At 41.0% G+C, this 22,300-nt stretch overlaps 1 protein-coding gene across 2 annotated transcripts in view; it reads right to left on the minus strand.

Annotated features, from left to right (window-relative positions):
* pecam1a (platelet and endothelial cell adhesion molecule 1a) overlaps positions 1-4,834 on the minus strand; it is a 9,758-nt gene extending 4,924 nt beyond the window's left edge. The window contains exons 1-8 of one of the 2 annotated variants that reach the window (XM_013915165.1): positions 4,633-4,834; positions 4,507-4,530; positions 3,466-3,759; positions 2,143-2,439; positions 1,789-2,052; positions 1,368-1,649; positions 409-708; positions 41-319 (exon numbers count right to left, since the gene is read on the minus strand). In XM_013915165.1, coding sequence (XP_013770619.1) covers positions 41-319; positions 409-708; positions 1,368-1,649; positions 1,789-2,052; positions 2,143-2,439; positions 3,466-3,759; positions 4,507-4,530; positions 4,633-4,684 — 1,792 coding nt within the window. In that variant the 5' untranslated portion in view covers positions 4,685-4,834. The remainder of the gene's footprint in view (positions 1-40; positions 320-408; positions 709-1,367; positions 1,650-1,788; positions 2,053-2,142; positions 2,440-3,465; positions 3,760-4,506; positions 4,531-4,632) is intronic. The other variant, XM_005750091.2, reaches the window with a different exon arrangement.
* Positions 4,835-22,300: the final 17,466 nt, after the last annotated feature.

The following is a 22,300-nucleotide window of genomic DNA, read 5'->3' on the forward strand; positions in this document are numbered from 1 at the left end:
CACACACACACACACATTTAACTGAAGATAAAACACACACCTCTAATTATGATGATGGCACTTTGCTTGGGCTCTGCAGCTGGGTTTGTGCACTCACAGAAGTATCCTCCAGCATGATCTCCTTTGACATTGCTGATGCTGTGAGATTCTTTTAGTTTCCTGGAGGTCTTAGAATCAAGGAAACCTTTTCCCAGACTGTACCAGGTAAAGTTAATGGGAAAACTACCTCTCTGAACAGAGCAGACAAGAGTCATGTTGTAACCCTCAGAGATGTCCTCCATCCTGGGCTCAGTGGTCAAGTGTGGTTTTGACACAGGTTCTTCACAGAGGAAAAAAAAACGTGTTAGACTTGGGTTCAACATGTTTTATATCAGTTTTATTCATTTCATGGTCATCAGTCCAACAAACCTATGATGTCGGACGATTTTAGTAGTTGCTCTCCTGTTCCCACCGTGGGAGGCTTTAGTTGACTGTTGTTTGCATGGCAAAGAATGTTTTTTATGTCCGATATTTGGGTGATGGATGTGAGGTTGAAGATAGCCTTTTCATCGCGCTTGCTCACAACTTTTATGTTGGTTGGTTTACTAGGTTGATACAGGGTGTACTTGATGGGCAGAGTGCCTCTCTGACTGTAACAACTCAACTGGAAGGGCTTTCCCAGAAACAGCGTACCTCCCACCACAGACAGCACAGGCTCTGAAACAGGAACTGGGAATGGAGAGTAAGATAGCATTAAACCAGACTGTGAGTCTACAGCCATGCTGGGAACTCTGATGCTGCACTGTAAGGCTTCCAGGTAAATGCCAATATGCTCATCCTCTTATGCTAGTTCCCCATCACCGTATAGTGTGTTAGTATGTTAACAAGTGTGATCTGAAACAAAACACAAAGTACAGTTGAGGATGATGGGAATCTCATGACCTTTTTCTTCAATACAAAAATAGACCTGATAGTTGTTTTCATACTCTGAACTGTGCACTATTTTAGGAGGAGGTTTCTCACCTGTTGCATAGATCAGGACAGGGTCTGATTCCCGCACGTTCTCTCTACAGATGATACTCAGTTTGGTTTAAGAAAAGGTCAGTCAGTGTGATCTGACTGAGTCAGGTGTTTGCATTCCTAGATGCACCTCTGTGCGAAAATGGCTAATGGTGTCATCAGAGGAGTGAATCCATTTTTTTTTTTCACAGAATTTTCAGAAATGTCTCCAAATTTCTTCTAAATAGATGTTGAATGTAACACTTAAGCCTAAACGAACAGAATAAACGGACCAACAGGCTGACACATTACGTGCATGGCTAACAAAGTAAAACATGTCCCACATCTTTATTGTGACAACAGCAAAACTTCGGTTGGATTAAACTCACCTTTGACCTTGACGAAATGTTTTTGGCTCTCCTTCACAATAGTGCGTGTCAGAGAATCAGACTTGGCATTACAGGTGTAGTTGCCACTTGCAGAAAGTTGTGCCACAGTCATATACGTGGCAGTATTTGCGACTTCAGTCTTATCTTTGAAGATGGAGTACTGCATGGTTTCATTGTTGATCTTACTGGAATCAAGAATGCTAACAGAGCAGGTCAATTTGAAGTGGTCTCCTTCAACTATGTCTGTGGGCTCCACAGTCAGCTGTGGCTTTGAAAACAGCGCTGTTGGGATTAGAGAGCAAAAATTAAGGATTCATACAATCTTTATGTGTGCATATATATTATTTTTGATTCGATTTAATTTGATAAGATGAAAAAAAATGATGCCATGTTTGAAAAATTCAGAGTAATTGATGCTTACATCTGACTGTGATTCTTCGCGAGGTTTCTTTCTGCACGCTGCCCCACTCTGCTTTGCACACAAGCTCTCCAGAGTCATCCTCTCGTACAGTGAATTTATGACTCAGGGCTGCAGCTCTGACCTGCTTGAGGATCACTTTGTCTTTTGTCAAGAACACTTCAGTGTTGCTCGGAGGACTGACAACTCTGCAGACCACTTCAATTATATCACCCTCAGAGAGACTATTGGAGGGAAGTATATTTATGATGGGGGCGATGTGGAGTGCTACAAGACAAAATCCAGAATAGTCAGACACACTCCCCCATAGGCACTCAGAGCTTTTCATTGTGACATAACAACATTCGATCGACTCACCTTTGACTATGAGTTCAACCTTTTTGCTACTGTTAGACTTTTGGTTCCCGGAAACCAAACGGATTTCATAGTCACAGTAGAGGATACAGTTTCCGATGTGACTCAGTCTCAGTGTAGCCGTTGATGAGTTGCCCCCCTGTGACAGCTGCTTTATGACCTCAGGGGATCCGGTCTTAAAGCTCTGGTAAAACTGGAAAATAAGGGGTCCTTTCTCCTCTGGAGCACTGCAGGTGGCTTTAAACTCCTCGTTCTCATAGGGCGATGAAGTAGTCAAATGCAGGGTCGGGGTCTGCAAGCCTGAAAAGCACATTCAGGTATATTAAGTATATTAGTTTCTCCAAATGTTGGACAAAGTTAGCGAATAAAGGCTGCAAAGGCTTGAGCATCTGCAGAGGAGGACAAGGGATGTTGAAGATGGAGCTGCCAGGCAGGAAGAAAAGGGGGTACGAGACATGCACTTGGACGTGAGAAGCTCTACTGCCAAAATACAATTGAGGGAAGACATTCATTAGCCAGTGTGTGATTGTAGCTCACAAATTTGGTGACAAACTGAAAAAAGTCTGGGGCCGCAAAATATTTTTGGAGTATATATCTTATTATTCATAGTCATAAAAAATAAGCAAAGCAAAACAACCACATTACTACAGATGTGAACCTACTATTCATATTACTTTCATATTATAGTTCAAATAATATATATAATAATACAGTGCATATGTAGTTAGATCCAGAAATATTAGAAAATTGGCTCAATTTTAGACAAAATATTGGATATGTGTGACATCAAACAATCTAGATTCAGATGTTGAACTCATTTCATATAAAATGTGTAGAAAGTGCGACAGTTTCCCTAAACAGCTGCCAGTTTTTAAGGGCTCAAATGTAATTGGACACTGGACAGGCAGCTCCCGCCTGAAATGGGCTTCCTTCTTAGGAGTTGGCCTTTACTGCAGCTGCCTCCTCTTGTTGTGGTTTCCTTCCTCCTTTTCAATTTTGTCTTCAGTAAACTTTAAAAGCGTGATTATGCTGAGATAAGCTTGGCTCCGCCGCTGCAGGATATTTGTTTTTAACACAGAAAAAATTCTGAGATCATCCACGATTGCACACTTTTTATTTTGTTCGCGCTGAAAAACTGATAATTTAGGCGTTCCTTCTGCTCTGATTCTCCTTGATGAATACATTTTGTGCAAAGAAAAGATGATAAGCTTTGTTTGTGCTGAGAGCTCCTTTGATTGCATTTTGTGGCTTTATAAAAACAGTTTCCAAATGCAAATGTCACACTTAGAATAATCTCCAGACCTTTACTTGTAAATGTAACTGTACCTTTCACGTCCAGTTTCTGGCTGTTGCTGGCTTTGGCCTTGTTCTTGACTGAGACTCGACATTCATAATCTCCAGAGTCGGCAGCTCTGGCTGGGTTGATCTTATACTCGACCGTGTCTTCCGTGGCGTTGTTGGTGTAGATAGGAACATCGTCCCGTGTGAGCTGGAAACTGTGTATCAGGTTAGGGATGTTGCTGTGACTGACGCTGACCTGGCAGCGTAGCCTCACTGCTGTCCCGGTCTGAACTGCGTTCCTGGGTTCGATTGTGAGGCGAACAGTATCTATGGTGTATGCTGTAGTCCACAAATATCACACACAGACACAGAAACAGAAGATGAAGGGGAAAGAAATAATCAACAAACATAAAAAAAGACCTAAACAGCAGCACAAGCGCCAGGTTAAGACTATGGAAAGGTGCTTCCTGCTCATCAGTCGGGTGCACAGAGGAACTGATGGAGGAAGGAAAGCACCTCAGTAAACAGTGCCGACCCTCTACATCCCCTTGGAAAACCATGTGGATTCATTCAAACTTCTGCTTTCCCTCCACAACAACAGCACAGTGGAAGTGGAAACAATCACTCCACATCCTCACGGTAGCCAATTGCTGTTAATCTGGATTCTGGGATGTGAAGTGCTGTAAATAACAAACCCTGAGCCTAGCTTTGAATGATGATGACCCAGCGCTTTCAAAGTTTAAATCAACAAGGTGCCACTTTAATAAGGACACTTCAGAGACACCAGAATCGAATTACATTTTTTAAACACGGGTGTTATTTCTTTATTTCAGAGGAAAGGTGGTCTTCTAAGATCGTGGCAACTTTATAGACACCTAGTTGTATTGCCTTCTGAAAGCTTTCAAATGTCATATTATTCAAATTGAAGGTGATTAAAACATGGCCCAGCATCGCCTGTGACAAATCAATTTATTTTTGTGTGAAAACAGCTTTTTTGTTAAATATAGAAAGGACTGTAACTGTTACTACACCGGGGAGTCTGCACTAGTTATTATAAGATCAGGCGTGTAATGCAGTTATACTTACACCCCTGTCCTCCAGCACAATGCCCTGTAAGTCACACAGAGTGGAAGAAAAAAAAATATCAGGTGAAAATCAGGAGATTTTGTTTATAATATAGTAACATCCTTCATCCTCAGTCTGGGTTCTTACAGATGTGTAGCAGGCTAGTCAGAAACAGCAAGCCGGGGGGTCTGCAGCCCATCCTGGGTGAAGGTGGTTTACCGCTGAAAGACTACAATACATCTGCAAGGACAGAGGCCAGAAAGGGCAGTCACAGCCAGACCAGGGAGGACTTATTACTTAGGGAGAGGTGGAGTGAACAGAAGGCAGTGGTGCTGAAGGGCTGTTCCATGTCTTATCGGGCACGCTTGACTGAACAGGAAGTGGCTGCTACTTCCTCAGGATTTGTACCATTTACTTTGCCCTTTCTTTTGTTATGATGACGAGAAAAATTCAACAGGAAGAAGCAATTTTTTAGTCTTCTCACATCCTTCAAAGGTCTGGGGTGTAGAAAACACAGACATGATGTCTTCTTGTTAGCATAATTTAATTAATGACAACCATGTCGAAGAACAGTAAAGACAGCGTGCGCTGTTGTTCTTCAGATAGAATTAACCTCTGAATCCCCTGAGTTTGGTCCTCAAGTATTCTTATGTGCACATTAATGTGTTTAAAATGTGCTGATGTGACTAGACATTCATTAATCATATTTCGATTTACTTGATAGAGCCCCGTCTGGAATCACTGGATTTGTGTTTGTCTACGTTTCTAATAAACTGCCATTTTACTTTAATTTATCCAGATTATTTAAAAGGATTGACAGCGTGACATTTGATATTAGTTACCATACTTGTCATTTCCTCAGTTATTGTTGCGCGTAAAAATGACGCAAAGCAGGAAGAATCAAAAACACGAGTTTCTCTTGTGACCACTTAAGAAAAATGAGTCAATCGTTATAAACTCTCAGAAAACATGTTTACAGCCTGGTAAGCATGCACTCGAAGGGCAAAGGCTATACTAGAACTCTGACAGTTTCTAATGCTTTTTACAGTATGATGAGGTTAGCCTGTTATGATGTCATTGTTATGTCACAGGGTGTCATATTAAAAATATATAAAGTGTGTTTTACAGTTCTCTCCGTCCCTTTTCATGTAACAGAGTACTCAGTATGGTTTCTTGAAAATTTTCTTCAAGGTCAACTTTGACCTTTAACAATGAAGGTCAAGGTCAAAGACTTCCCAACCAAATAGTGTGAGTTATAAAAGTTTAACTGATTTTCAGTTTTGATGTGACCTTCATCTTTACCTGATTTTCTCCTAAATTAAATCAGCTCGAGCTGTTATTGGCATCTACCATCACAAAAAAATTCAAAATGATATCTTGAAAACTGTGGACTCAGGGACCTAACCCACAGACAGATGGACAAACAAACAAACTGAACCAGTTACATACTCCCTCCCTTCAGAAGGGATACTAAACAAACAAACAGCCATTCACTTGGATAACAGTCAGTAACAGTTTAACTGGGTGTACTGGTAAACTGTGTGCTTGGCCTCCCCTCTGGTTACTGGACGTCTAAACCTTGTTTAGTTCTTTTTAATTATCCGAATTAACTGAATTGTCTAACAAATAATATGACAAAACAGTGTGATACAGCCCCCATAAAAGGTTTAAGTTCAAGTTTCAGAGAGAAATATCATTTGATGTACAAAGTAATAAATTAAGTTGATATTATCAGCTTTCAACTTGAATTTGAACAAAAGGTTGGAACATCGGCACTGTGAAGTGATACCTTGTGTGAAATATTATTTTTCATACCATATTGTATCACTTGGGAATGCCTCGGTGTCCTGCCCAGAAAAGCTGTAGGAGGCAGTGAGGGAGCTCTGGGAATCTCTGCTTAGATGGATTTTTGCCCAATGTTTTGCAATCAGAGTCTGTTGAAGGAAGAGAGAGGAGAACTGACACTACAGTCTCAATGCTGAAATTATGATTATAATTTTATTCCTGGAGTAAAAAATTAATCAGCAGCTTATTCCAACAAAAATGAATGCTGTAGTCTGCAGGCTTTGTTTCTGCTGCTATCAACAAAGCCTTGGGCATTTGCATAACTTCCCACAGTGTTAATAAGATGACTGACCTGAAAAAACATATCAGCTGTATGGAGACCTTCAAAAAGGTTCATGTTATATCATACCAATTAAATCTTAAATAATGGAAAATGAAACTGATATCTCCTGATGTGGAGGCAACAGTGAAAGCCTCTCTCACATTCAAGCCGATCACAGCCAGATGGCACTGAGTTTCCACGCAGCGCTGCTGCCTGAAGTCTGCCCTCTAGTGCTTGAAGCTGAAATCACTGATGTGCAAACAGCAGTGAAGACCGAATGTACTCCAAACCAGACAACTGAAGAATTTAAGGACCCTGCTCAGCTGATGAGAAACACCTCTTTACAGCTGGAAAAATACACATCTGGATGTCTTTGAATGTGAAAAAATGAAAGAGAAACACACTTTTAAAAAATCCTGTCCCGTCTGGCAGCTTTTGCAATCAGAATCAGAAGGATCTGAAAGCACCTGTAAGAAGAACAAACATTCAGTAGCTGGAACGCAAAAATTTGAAAATGCTCAGGTACATAAATCAATAATCTTCTTGTGTGGTGTTTTTTAGTATGAGTGTGAGAGACAGAAACAGAGTACTTGAAAATGATGGTGGGAAGAGGTGGGAAGCAGAGGCAGACAGAGATAGGTCCAGGAGATCTGGGCCATCTGCAGCCCCAAGAGTCCTGAAGACCTGAGGCCACACATCTTAGCGATATCTGCTCGCCCATCCCAGCAGGAGAAGGAGGAAGGCCCTAGATAAGGTGCCAGTTGCTAAAGGGCAGGAGTCTCAGAGGACCAGAGCTGATGGGCAGCCGACTCTGCTGGAGGTCGGCCACCCCATTGTGAGTCGAGATCAAGGTCCCATGGCTCCAGGCAGTACCCAGCAGAGTCCCCCCTCCCCAACATGGAAGAGGCCCACCAAAGGAGTGGGTCAGCGACCACAACAGAACATCCAGCCATACGTCCCAGAAAACAAGTACCTACATCTCTAGTGGGGCAGCAGTTATGTAATTCCTACATTTTATAGCACTGCTTTAATGCTTCATAATAAATCAATTATTTAGCCCATTTTTCTCTTAATTACAATCTAGTCTGTATTGCTGGCTATAAGTTGGACTCTTTACTGGTGGGTGGCAGACTCTGCCAGGGTTGCCCTTTGTCACCAATTCTGTTCATATTTTTTTAGACAGCCTTTTTGGACCACCACCTGTGTAGGCATAGACACCACCTGTCGATGTATAGACAGGTGGTGGAAGGTGTTCACTTTGGTGGCTTCAGGATTTCATCTTCTTTCACCTTCTCACACTGTTGCAATCTGAAATCATGCTGACTTTATACTGGGAAACTGATAGCTTAAAGCCCAGTGAGACTAATTCAGATATTTTGATTCAGTCAGTGAGATATTTTCTTAAAGGAGCGTTATTTTAATTTTGTGCATCTGATAACTCATTTTTGGCCTTAGCAGCACATGTTTGGTTTTTCTTCATAACAGTGAAGTAGATCACAGCCAGATCTTTCTGAAGTTTCCTATTCTGACTGCCTGAAATAGGCTCTGTAATGGTACAAACAAAAATGACCAATTCACACAGTCAAACACTTCTCTTCCTATCCAGATTTCATACAGCGTGTCCACAGTTTCCAGATTGGAGGGTCAGCACAAAGACCGCGGTTTCATGAACAAATAATCCTCTTGTGTTCAATTCTGGGTCCTATCTTCATTCCCCATTGTCAGTGGTATCAATGTTACATGCAAATGTGGTCACCACTGATGCTGTGGTTGCCGTGGCTACCGAGGTCACCGTGTGATGAACAGTATTATGGTTCAGTTCTTCATATTCCGCTGAGACGTGTCAAAACACGAGGCGTGCATGAAGAAAAAAGCCTTATTAGTGATGGATCACTGAGTAAAAAGCTGACTGTAAGGTTACTATGGGGCAATCATGCACATATCACAGGGTAATGTGATTAATCACATCAAATCATTTGTTTCGAACACGATACTGTGCACCAAACATGTTCACTTTGGTCTCATCTGTCCAAAAGGCAGATGTCCAGAAATCGTTTGGAGGTGGAACTTTGTAAACGTAAGCTGTTGCTGCCATGTTCTTTTTGGAGAGAAGAGGCTTCTTCTGCCAATACTTACAGAAAAGTCACACTTGTTCTGTCTTTTTCTAATTGTACTATCATGAACTAAAAGTCTGATATGTAAATCTTGGGGTTTTTGCAGTTTCTCTGAGTATTGCACGAATTTACTGGGACGTCCACTGCTGGAAAGAACTCTTGGGGGTCACCTTCTTGAGCACAGAATCGATGATTGAGGGCTATGGCTGTAACCTGCTCGAGAATAATCATGTCCTTTTTCAGGGATACGTCAATGTTCGTCAGTGGATTACTCAACATTTTACATACCGCCTAAATTCTGTCATCCTAAAAGACATTACTGAAGGGCAGAACATTGGGGGAAATGTGGAGTACTGCAAGAAAAAAACGATAATAAGCTAAAACAGCCTTCTTCAATCAAACTGGTCTTTCCATTGTTGCATAAAAAAAACCTTGTCTAATGACTGACTATCACTTGAATGCCATTGCTTCTGCTGGACTGTCAAGTCCCAGAAACCAAACTCATCTTGGAACAGAGGGCAGTCTCCAATATGCATTAGCCGGAGTCTTCTTCTTCTTCTCTTTTAGTTCCTTCCTGCAGGGGTGCCCACAGAGACACATCTGCACATCTCCCTCCATCTCACCCTGCATCCTCCTCTGTCACTCCAGCCCTTCTCTCCACCTGCCTCCTAACATGCCTTCCCCATTTCAATTCTCTTTTTTCCACCGGGATCCTGTTGGACAACAGCATCTGGTGGTCATTGTTAATCCGGCCCCTGACCAATCTGGTACGAAATCTCATTCTTGATGATCTGCAAGATATTATGCGGAATGCCCTTCAGCATGAAAACTGAGTCACAAGCAGCTTGACTAGCGTGCTTGACACCCATCGGTATTTTAACAAAGAGTACAGGTTTATCTGTAACGTACGTGCACTGAAAGATGAATAAATGCTCCTCTCTCAGTTTGTCAAGTTCCAGTCTTTGTCATTGGGCCACAGATGTGCCTACAAAATTACAGAAACATATTTAAAAAAAATCTGTAGCCAAGCTAGCTTCCTGAGGAAATAGCCTACTGTTGCCAATGAGATTGTAGTCCTTGACTATTTTTTAGATTTCAGTGGTCAAGCACTGTTAGCTGTAGTACACCTCGTTTAGAACACGAGTTTTATTCTGAATTAACAATATCTCCTCAACAAACAATGACATTTGAGTTTGGTGGAAGAGTTTGAGGTCTTGTGACCTATTCATTTTAGCTTTCTTGCTAAGTACTATCAATGCTACTTTTGTGTTTGCCACATGTTAGCCACATGCCAGTTAGCATAGTAACTTAATACATTTGAATCACAAAGCAGCAACGCCCTAAATTATATTTAGCATCAGAGTCTATTTTGATGAAAATTGGGCCAAAATTTACACAAATTAATATTTATTTTCATAAACAGTTCATTGTAATTAGCTATTATTATTATTATTATTATTATTATTCATTTATTACTATTATTATTGTAGTTTATTCTTTTGCGGTTGTGACTGCTTCTGTATCCACCTGGCGAGGAACCAAAGAATTTGGCACAAGAAGTAAAAAAAAGGAAGACACTAGGAGTGTTATTCAAATTCCTGCTGTTTGAAAGCTGTTAAAAATTTGTGATGTCTATTCAAGCTCAGCACGATGTCAAAGACTACCCAGCGTCATCTGTGACTAAAAATACCTTCAATGAGTCTTGCTGAGGAGTTTAAAATATCAAGGGGCAAGAGTGCACAGAACAATATCCACTTCCTGCAAAAAAGTAGCTCTTTTTGATATGTGATGTAAAAATAGCGTACTTTTCGAATAGAGCTGGGTAACCTTAATTGTTGTAATGGTAAAAGTTGTACAAACTACTATTTATTAAACAGAATGCTTGAGTCACTGTCCTTTATCTGAAAAGGAGAAAAGAAAAAAGAGAGAAAAGTGAAAATCAGTTTATAAAATATCCTGTATCGGTGGGGTGGGTTCTCACAGAAGTATGAATCTGGAGCAGCAGCAGGCTGAGTAGTCCAGAGGACATTCTGGTAAAGGTGTTTCACTATCGTAAGATTAATAACACACAGCTTCAGGAGGAACATATGACAGACATTCTGGCAGAGACGAGTGGTGGTGTTGACAGGGTGTTCCTCATCTTATCAGTTTGTTTATTGTAAAAATAATTTAATGAAATTTTTTGTGTGAGGAAGTGAGAAAGCATTGCATCTCTGTTGGATAGTCCAACTAAAACAAAAAGCTCATCAAAAATTATGCAAGAACCTAAAGGCCATGTTTTGCTTCTCTTGCCCCCTTACCTTGCGGCTTTTTCTTTCATTATTAATGTCATGTGCTGTTTTTTTTAAACTGTGGGAACAAACCGAATCTCTTAAACAGACAGTGTTTTGACAACATGACGTGCCACTTTATAACTCATCCTCGATCCAGTGCTCAGTAACCTCAGCTTAAAACTCAGAGATGAAGATTTTTAGCAGCAGAGCACACAGTAACGATTTATATAAGAAGTTCATCATCAAATTAGTAATTCGGGGATAAATACGACACATAAGAAAATATGATGTGATATTAATTGAATATGGCTACAACTCTGGATATTGATCAGTTCTTCTGCTGTTCTGTCAGGTGGATAAAAGTATTCATCTGTTAACAAATGGTGCAGCTGTCCCCATCAATTAAAAAGCCTTGGGCTGTGGGGTTTCTCTCAGTAACAGAGTGATACAGTTTCACAGGCAATATTTGAAGTGCATTAAGTCGCAGACTGCAATGGTAATGTGACTGTTTGGTGTGCAAATATCTCAGGGTTATTGCATTTGTACTTAAAGAACAGTTTTCATCATGAGATGTGGATCATCTTGCAGTCGTTACCTTTGACCACTATGAGGTGCTGAAGAATAACAGGAAAAAAAGGTGATTCAAAACTCTGACGGCTCATCCCCCCAGCTTTATCTCCATCTCCACAGTACCATTCATTTTTTTTCACCCCATCATAACAACAGATAATTTAGCCCTCACTGGTGCAGAGGCAGGCTAACCTTTATAACCCTCCTGATATTTCAGCACAGGCTTCTCGTCTAATAAAATGCCGTTAATCGGGCAAACCCTGAATTCTGCACGTAAAGTTTCTATTCAGGTTATTTATTTGTCCACGTGTAGCAGAACAAAAGAAGACCCTCTACTGCTGTATTAGGCTCAGTTGCAACCGACATAACTACACAATGCAGCATTTGGAAGCAGGTCCATTAGCATCTAACATCCTGTTCTTATTAATCATCATTTAAATAAGAGACTTATTGGTTTGGAGCATTCAAAACAGGGGAAACTGATTATGTTGTTCTGCTGGCCTAACAAAGTCCATTCTGTCCTTCAATTCAATCCTTCTTAAATGTGATAGACATAATTCTAGCATTATGCATAACATTAATAACATTAACTTGCAGTTTTGGCTCAAAGTGCTGGCATTTTCTTTTAAATTCTAAAATGTATATCTAATATGACTCACTCTGAAAGTAGTGGACAACTGGTTTGTAATAATTTATGGATGATGATGCAAACATGCATGCCCATCACTCAGCAGTAGATATACCTGCAATCATCAGGCTTCACCATAGGGAATAGTAGAGAATAGCCCAACCTGGTGGAACATGCAGAGAACAAACTGCCTGACAACATCGAGCTAAATCTCACGGTGTACGGAAATCATGGTGCTCACTGCAGGGATTCAATACATGTAAGTTGATGTTTGTTTTCTTTACATTTTAGTTGTTTTTTCTGCTTTAAGATGCCTGTCTGAAAAAGCAGCCATCTACACATCACTAACAGCAACCAAACAACTGTGATTTTCTGGGAAATTGCCGCGTCAGCTTCTGCCTGCATGTGTTTACTGTGTTTTTATTTCTTTAATGAGTGTGCTGGTTTGAAAAGAGTGACTGATGGCGGCAGTACCACTGAGCTATTTATGGGTCCAGGTTTAGGGTGTGATTGATGTCTTTGCTCTGGGATTTATAGTGCTTGCATTTCATTTATTCAATGTACACAGACTACCACCTGTGTTCCCCGGGGACTCCAAGAATATTTTACTCACATTGCAAAAATAATAATTATAGCAAAACTTTATTATTTTCACAGCATTATCACTTATCTAATTAATGCTAATCTTAAAATGCAATGATTTTTATTACTGCAAACTTGCAATTAATTTGCGTATTTTGTAAAATGACAAACTAAACTCTTATTTAATGCAACTTTCAGCTTTTAGCCTGAGTACCATCCACGTTATTACTTAACAACTAACTTACTATTCTGTGACTCTGGTATTACTTAATTTTCTTGTAATGTGAAGTAAACCTTATGTGTATTGAATTTATATAATGAACCCAATCAGGGTCATTTTGACCCCAAGATAAAATAATTGAAATAAACACACAGCCGGCCCGTCCAGTGATGTAATCAGCGTTTCTGGGGCCTGGGTTAGCATTTGGGTTACCATATTCAATTCAATTCAATTCAATTCAGTTCAATTCAATGTAACACAGCCCTACAATAATAGGAGAAAAACTTAACAATTCCCACAGTGGGAAGGAAAAACTTCCTTTCAATAGGAAGAAATCTCTATCAGAGCCAGGCTCAGGGAGGGGCAGCATTCCAACCGCATCATCTGCATAAAAGCGAAATGAGATCCTCAGGTTACTGAACCTGACACCCTCCAACCCTTGGGATGCACTTTTGAGTCAGACTTCCTGGGAATGTGAACTAAGCTCTCACCAAAACAAATAAAGCTAAACACACAATTAAAAGTAGTTACAGCACACACTTTGCCCCGTATGTTCCAGTTTATAATCAGTTACCCAAATTCTTAAAAATACATATCCAGTCTATTTTCATTAGGTTGATTTATACTGTCAGATGCATGTTTTGTGTGCTGCATCGAGCATATTGAGAAAGGAAATGAAGTGGCACTGTATGGTATTGAAATAAATGTTTACATCTCACTTTAAACACAAACAGCATTGCCTTCACCAAAGAATATTTATCCATGTGAAAAACAATGATGGATCACAGAGGGCTTTATGTGTGTGCGCAGAAAGGGATTTTTGTTTTTCCAAAGCGTTTCAGACTGAGCGTGATGAAGATAATGAGTTCCTGCTGTAAATTACACCATAACACATGTTGCTCTAAAGAGAATGAGAAATGGGAAGATGAGTAACAAAAAAAGGCTAGTGTCGACTTTGGTTTATGTAGGCCTGTGGGGAATGCTGCTGGATTGTAAATCACTCTACAGCAAAATATGAAAATTGGTTTCACTTCTGAAGAAAAGAATCTGCAGGCCCTGATTTTAATCGGCTTCAGATATACTGCTCAAAAAATTAAAGGAAGATTTTAGTTAGAGTAAAGCATCAAGTCAGTTTAACTTCTGGGATATTGATCTGGTCAGTTAAGTAGCAGAGGGAGTCACTAGAACACAGGTGTCGAACTCCAGGCCTCGAGGGCCGGTGTCCTGCAGGTTTTAGATCTCACCTTGGGTCAACACACCTGAATCAAATGATTAGTTCATTACCAGGCCTCTGGAGAACTTCATGACATGTTGAGGAGCTAATTTAGCCATTTAAATCAGCTGTGTTGGATCAAGGACACATCTAAAACCTGCAGGACACCGGCCCTTGAGGCCTGGAGTTTGACACCCCTGTCTTAAAAAGACATAGTTTTACAGGTGGAGGAAACTGACATTTTTTTCTGACGGTTTTTTCACTACTTTTGCATTTGGCTAGAAAACCTGGACTCATGACATTACATGCCATTGCCAGAAAGCTTGCCTTGTCTCCCAGCACAGTCGCAAGAGCATAGGGGAGGTCCCAGGAGACAGGTAGTTACTCTAGGAGAGCTGGAAAGGGCTGTTGAAGGTCCTTAACTCAACAGTATCTGCTCCTTTGTACAAGAAGGAACGGGATGAGCACTGCCAGAGCTACAAAATGATCTTCAGCAGGACACTGGTGTGAATGTCTCTAACCAAACAATCAAAAGAAGATCTAGGGAGGCATTTCCATGGAGGGACACACTGACCTCTAAAGGCTAGACATTGAAACCATGACTGGGTATCAGGATGAAATACCTGGACTTGTTATCAGACCCTACGCTGTTGCAGTGCGTCCTGGGTTCCCCTCATGGATGACAGTGCCCAGCTTCATGTGGCGAAAGTATGCAGGCAGTTCCCGAATGATGATGAGGGAATTGATACCGGTGACTGGGACCCATGCTCGCCTGACCTAAATCCAATAGAACACCACTGAGACGTTGAGGCACCTCAGACTGTCTGGCCTAGTTCATCTCTGGGAGACTAGCTCACAACATCATTTTTTCACGTTGATTTTAGGAATGTCTTTGAATTCAGCACTCTGTAGGCGGATCATTCTTAGTTCCATCAAGTGACGTGGCAAGCATTCCTAACACATATCAGTATAGATATCAGAATTATTTTGTTCCCCCACTGAGATCTGATGTGTTTTCAAAGTGTTTCTTTAATTCTTTGAGGAGCGTATATTTAAAAAAGCGGAACAGGAAAATTTATATAATATACTATACTGTATAAAAAAGATATCCATCCATCCGTCTTTGTCTTTGTTTTTAGATCTTACTGCCCGACTTTGCCCCTGACCATGTTGACTTCACAGAGCTACTTCCCGTTTTCTCCTCACTGGCATGGTGTGTTTTGACAGAGTGCAGGCAGAAAAACCCCCAGAGAACTTCTGCACCACATAGTGGGCAGGCTGATCTGAGACTGGGAACACAGCTGATGAGCTATGACATGGAGATGTTTCTGCCTGTGGCACAACAGCCTGCAGGAGGCAGGAAGCGTGTAGCTACAAGGCAAAGCTTTGAGGCTACCTGTTCTCTACACAACCTCATGCCCAAGCTCACCTCCATCTTCCTTTCAGCAGCTGTCTGTTAAAAGGATACACTTATTTATTTAGATAGCTTTATAAAATTCTTGCTGGTGTCTTTGCAATAAATCTTCTCACATCCATTTATATTTTTTTGGCTAAACAGGCCTCACAATTGCCTTCTACCCTCTCTCTGTGACTTTTTGTCCTGCTCACTCCACCCACCTCATAGTTGCTGAATTAATAATAAATGATCTGTGAAGCTTGACTGTGACAGGCTCTCTGCATCAACTCTCTCAGGGTTGCTGGGGAAGAATCAGACAATGCTCCAGGCCCTGGTACAGCAGCGGGTTTACAGTAGGACAACGAATTAGAGGGGACACGGAGAAAAGTCATGCTCACTGTTCCGTACTGCACAACATTAACAGTGAGCTTTTATGGGCTTGTGCATCACAGCACAGCCAGTCCGCTTCTCCGATACAGCACTACATATCCGAGGTATGCAGTCTGGAGACAGCTCCATCTGAATCTCCACAGGGGGCTGCTGTTCTCTGCTGTGGGCTAACTCCCCATGAAAACCTGGATCCAAGACTTCCTGCGTTCTCCTGCTGGTTTGAACACGAGCCTTATTCCCCCCTTTCTCCCAGTCCTCTTAGGTTGTTTATAAGCTCACTTTAGATCCACCCCGCTGTAGTGTCCTTAAGCAGTGAAACCACAGGGGTGTTGTTCTGCTGCTGATCCTGGTGAAGCAGAGAGAGGGCCACAACCATGTATAGACATCAAAATATTAAAATGAAAGTTGGCCCCTAACCAAGCCACTTCTTTTTTTCTTTTTCTTTTTTTACATTTTGGCCTCAAAAATCGATGCTTTTTGATTGAGATACCTCTGAAGCTTCAACAGCCTGCGACTACAGCTAATGCTTCACCGCATTTTGCTTTCTTTCTAACAATTTGGACATTTTCCTTGTCCAGTTTGTCGATTTTGTTCCGGTGTTTTTGTAAATTAAAGCTGTGCATAACACCAGAAAGGACAAAAATGCACTTTGCATTTATATTATAGCCTTCAGCCTCAGCTACCAAGCATCCCAGCCCATTTTAAACAGTTTTTATATTATTATTTCATTATATATCATCAGCATAATCACATCCAGTTGACAGTTCGTTGTGTTTACACTTGCTATTATGTTCAGATTACCTCAGCTCTGGTAAATTTTTCATAAGCATGCCTAAAGGTACGGCACTTGCCTTGAATATAATAAAATCAGTGATATCTAACAAACATTTTTAAAGCCCTAGAGAATCAGACAAGAAAAAGCAGGAAGAACCTCAAATAACGGTGGATAACCTCTCACAGCTCTCTCTCTAGAGACGAGTGTGTTACCTGTGGTTTTCATATATCATGGATGCTGGCTATCATTGAACTAAATTGCGGACACACTAAAGTCAGGAGGATTCTGCATAGTGATGACGAGCAAAGGCGGCGAGGAGCCTCACGATCCCTCTTGCCGCCTTTGCTTAGTGCTCCAGTCTTAGAAGTGTTTATAAATCCAATCTTTGGAAATTCAGTTTGGACTGCAGCTGTTCCAAGCAAAAAACACATCAGCCACACACACACACACAAGCATGCACAACTGGACCTGATGTTATGTGTTGCTCGCATCAGTCACTGGAGTGACTTTATCAGCCCCTGAGAGAGGATCTCTACCTCAGTTAATCATAATGGTTCTGATTAAAGAAACCGTTTAACCTCAGTATTTAGCTCATTAATACCCCGTGGTCCCTACATGCAGCAGAGGGCATTTGGGAGAGCTCACTGATAATCAGTATGAGCATTATGTTCATTCATGAGATAGAGACAAAAGACCAGTTTCTCTGAGTAATCAAAAGCTCTGATTGCTCAGGCTCCTCCAGCTCTGCTCAGGAATCATTTAGAGTTATAGAAAGTGTAAATGTGTGTGGGTGTGTGTGGGTGTGTGTGTGAGGGGAGGGAGAGACCTGCTTCACTCCACCCGCTCAAATACAAAATGACTCAGAGCAACAGAGGGCTTTCTAAAGTGCTCCCCGAAATGCAAAACAAGAGGAATACTGAAATGTTGTTGACTGTTAAAAGTATTACAATAAATATGGCCTCACCCAACAGCCATGACTGTAGAAACTCACATATGTAATAGTAAAGCCTTCATAGTACTCCACAAACATGCGGATGTGGCAGTTCCAAGGTTTTTGAAGGGGTTAAATCTCCAGCAAATACCTTTAATAAAAAAAGAAAAAATCTGCACTGCTGCAGATTTGTCAGCTGCACATACACCACATCCCAAAGATGCAAAATTATCGAGTCTGGTGAATGTGTAGTAGTTGTCTATCTCTGTGTTATGGGGCCTTTGTGTGGCAAAGTCTCCGTGTGGCAGGTGTCTTGCACAGATTTTGATTTCACATTGTGTGTGGCACGTCGGCCGGTCGTGCGCCTCTTGACTTTTGCAAACTGGCGGATACGCTGTGGCCGCCGCACCTGGGTTGTAGACACAAGCGTACGATCATGTCTGTTTTTACCACCATTTGAATGATATTCCAGTACAGAAGATCAGAGACATACAGATATACAGAGGGAGAAAAGTTTGCAAAAACCAAAACACTCTAAAAGCCTTGGCTTCCAGTTCTGACTTCTCCTCCTCCTATAGCAGCACTTATGTGACTGAATGGTGACACATATTGCTCAGGAGAATACTGCAGCGGCTTCCTGCACTCTAACGGTGGGTATAAATACAAGTGTCTTTTAAATGAGGTTGCGGTGGTGAGCAAAGCAACCATTGCGGCAGGTATACTGGGGTCTTACTCCTGCGACAGACTCTCACACTGGGACAAAAGTGGAAGAAAATGGATGGATGGGTTGATGAATGGGGAAATCCCAGTAGAACAGCAGTTTCTGAAACACTCAGAGCAGACTAATAAAACCATGTCATGTTCAAAGTCACTTAAATTGCCTTTCTTCCCCATTCTGATGTTCAGTTTGAGCTTTAGCGTGTCTGCATGCCTAAATGAATTGATGTGCTGCCGTCTACTGCATCTACTGTATCTATCAGTCTGTCTGTATTAGCGTGTAAGTACACATGCACACATTTTGAATAGATAAGTAATAAACATGGTAACCCGCCACATACCCAAGAATGTATGCGTTATAATATATGCACTGAATAAAAATACTGGCAGTGCCTAGTGCCACCCTCAGCCAGTAGAGGCACCTATGGTCCGAATTTCAAAATCCATTTCGTTCTCGAGGTACTGCATTCACAAACTCGGGTGTCCATGTTACCCATCCACTCGTACGTCAGGATGACGTGAATACCCCATCAGCCTTTTACAACTGAGGGGTAAAAAGTGTTAAGTTGATGTTTTCTCTTTTGGATGTCAACACTTTTTTACACATTTGTGTGAAATGTCTTAATTAATGTGTGAAGCACTGATTCTGGTCAGAGGTCCTCGCTCACTATATTTGATCATATTATTCATTTGCTGTTTTATTTTATTTTAGTTCAGCTTTCCACTTGAAAGAAGTAATAACCATCAGGGCTCATAAAGATGCCGTTTTTTGAGCTTACTTCTAATATGTGACGTTAAAGGAAACATGCTGACTGGCTGTTCGGAGTTTAATAGGGTGATCTGTTTAATAATGCATGTGCAACGCACAGGCCTTGACACTTTTGCTTATTTCCTTAGTACACATCAATAACAGCCTATTTAAAAAATACCAGGACACAGGAGAGAAGCAGTTGGTGAAAAGCAAAAGTAAAGTAGCGAGGAATTCATTACAGTGAGTTAGCATCGAGCATTATGCAACCAGACTTTGTTGGCGCTGGCCTTTACAGCAGAGCAATGGGTCTCATTTGGGAGGAACACAATTAGCTTGAAATAAATGTCACGTTACTGTATTTTACAGGTTATCTGTCCTGAATGTGAATGTTTGCATAGTTTATGATACAGTGTATAAACTTCTAACCTATTTGCTTACAGACCAGGATGGATAATACATTCACTCGTTACAGATGTACTGTAAACCTCAGTGCAAACCTTTGAGTATCTGATGTAAAAACAAGCAAAACACCTTTTTCCCCCTCTCAGTTCTCAATGTGTGAATGTTTTCCATGGAATTCTATGTTATGTGCAAAGATCTACCATCCTACAGTTTTTCCTGATGGCTTAGAAGCAGTTCTCACGTTCGGGACGACATTCTCACCACTTTTATGCAGTTAAGAACCCCCCAAAGGTTAAGAAATTTCTCATAACATAGACTCACCTATGCAAAAGACGCTAAAACAAAAGTCAGTCAATCACCAGCTATCGGCCGAATGAATAAAAAGCCCCTTCACTAAGGTTTTAGACACCAAATAGCTTTATACTTATTACTTTAAAACCTTACTGAGTAGTAAGTAGTAAATGTAGGTGTAATGTGTAGAAATCGAAATGTGAAGGATTTATTTGAAACTTAAAACCATGTAAGTGTTGAAACTGAGGGAGGGAGCGGGAGGAGAGGTCAGTGAATTAGAAGGCAGAAGACCAAAAGGTCTCATTCCTCGCTGTTCTCTGTCCGCCATGCTGGAGTCATAACCACAGAGCGCCTGGAGCCGTGGTAAGTTTCCTTCAAAGATTTGTTTCAGTACATTAACACTGGGATCAATCAATGCAGACACCAGAAATCTATCATTCATCATTCAGAGCAGCAGCAAAAATGAGAGTGAATGAGCATTTTGGGTAAATGGTGTTAGCTAACTGGCTATCCAGCATAAAGATCACTGTGCTGCAGTGTCTTCTCACCCAGTCTGACCCACTGGTGGCAGTAAAAGAGTACTGTTAGCGCCCACTCTAAACCACAGCATGGTCACTCAGGGACATCAGTACATCACACTTTAAATCACAATAAACCAGAGTCTTCCTCTGTACCTTAATGCTGATTTAGCCATTCATTCATTACGGTAAAAGAAAACTATACCAAGTAGGTGTCATGGAGCAAACTGGGTTGATTTCTAAATTAATTTTACAATATTCATCTGAATTTTATGTATCTAACACCCATAGATTAATTTACCTAATTAATTAGCTCAGGTTTTTGAGGACCTCTTTCACACTGCTGTCCACGCATTCAGTGTAGTGGATGTTTTCCAGAGGTACTGTAGGATGTGTGCTGCTTTTGAATGGTTTGTTTAATGGGAGCAGACTTCTCTTCTCTTTTGTCAGTTTGTATAAACTCAATTCTTTTCCTCGCCTCCTCTCTGACCAGTCTCAGTGCCTCCCAACAGAGATTCAAATGGAGTAGGTGAGAAAGTCCAGTAAGCATCGCTGCAGTGATGAGGCATCTTTAGTTTGGAGCCTAATTTCAAAGTGATGTCAGCTACAAGTGCGAGTTTTCCAACACGTTTACTGCAAGAAGTGCAAAGCGTGCAAATTCGTGAATGTATGACTGGAGAGGGCACGACTGATCGGTTATATTCACTAATTTGAAAGGGTGTTATCACAGAACTGTGGTTGTAAGTAGTATACATATATAAAAAGAATAAATATGAGTGAAATTTGAATTACGAGTTTGCAGCTCTCAGCTCTAACTTTGGAGATGCAAAGCGTGAAATGATTGGATGGATGGATTTACCTTCATATGCTTCCTCGTGCTCTCTCTCCTCACCTGGAGAGACCACCAACTCCTTATTCCAGTCTCCTGCTGGGGAACCTCTTTCCCTTTGGATGTTTCCTTAACTTGACTTCACTTATTCTGTCTTACTCTGTGCCAATAACCGATCTCAAGGAGACTCACCTGAAACCATTATTCCTCTGTTCTCTCTAGTCTCTCCCTCCTTCCTCCTCACCGTTGCTGCTGAAGATGAAACTCTTCATCTTCTCAAAATTCATAGCCGTGAACATCTATCACACTTCTTCTCGTCCATGCTCTGCTTTGTTTATATCAAGTGTGGCATCAGTGATAGAGCAGTTATTACTGGCTCCACTACAGATCTCCATCTCTGATGTAGATAGATATTTTTTCTCATTTCTTTGGCAAAGCCCTTTGCAGTGCAATCCTTCAAGAGATACCGCTCATGAATAAAATTTGATTTGGCAGTCATCTATTTCTCTTGATACCTATGCAAAGAATATTTATTTCATTTCATCCCTTTTACTTCCTATTTCATCACCTGGGTATAAAAGTGCAGGATGTCCTTAACTCAGTATTCAGGACACGTTATAAAGGCTTAACAGGATATAGCAAATAACACACACAAGTACAAAGACATGTTAGTAATGAATACACATGATATCTTTGATATGCACAAAGAAAAAAAAGCTTCATTTCCAAATCCAATTAATGTGAGTATAAAGCCTGATGCCAATCAGAAGTTGAAACACCAACTGGAAGGAGGGAGTAACTGAATGGACGAGAGGTCAGAGGTGAACATATGAACTGTTGGGGCTGTCAGTGTAATCGGCCTCTGAAGATGGAGCCTGCTTACAGTGCTAAGTGGAGGTGAAGGTCTCTGAGTACTCACATGGAAACGGATTGAAGAGCATGTTAAAAACATTTTTACTGCAGCATTAATGTCCTTTCTTAGGTGAAAGACAATTAGTAAACAGACCAGGATAGTGACACTACAAACTAATGACAGCGTTATTTATTCAAAAGGAATCCTTCAGGCCGTGGCAGTGTCAGCACTTGGGTATAAAACATGTTATATAAT

Source organism: Pundamilia nyererei, unplaced genomic scaffold (genome assembly GCF_000239375.1).
Source record: "Pundamilia nyererei isolate P.nyererei 1_Seehausen unplaced genomic scaffold, PunNye1.0 scaffold00261, whole genome shotgun sequence".
In the NCBI taxonomy this organism is placed as follows: Eukaryota; Metazoa; Chordata; class Actinopteri; order Cichliformes; family Cichlidae; genus Pundamilia; species Pundamilia nyererei.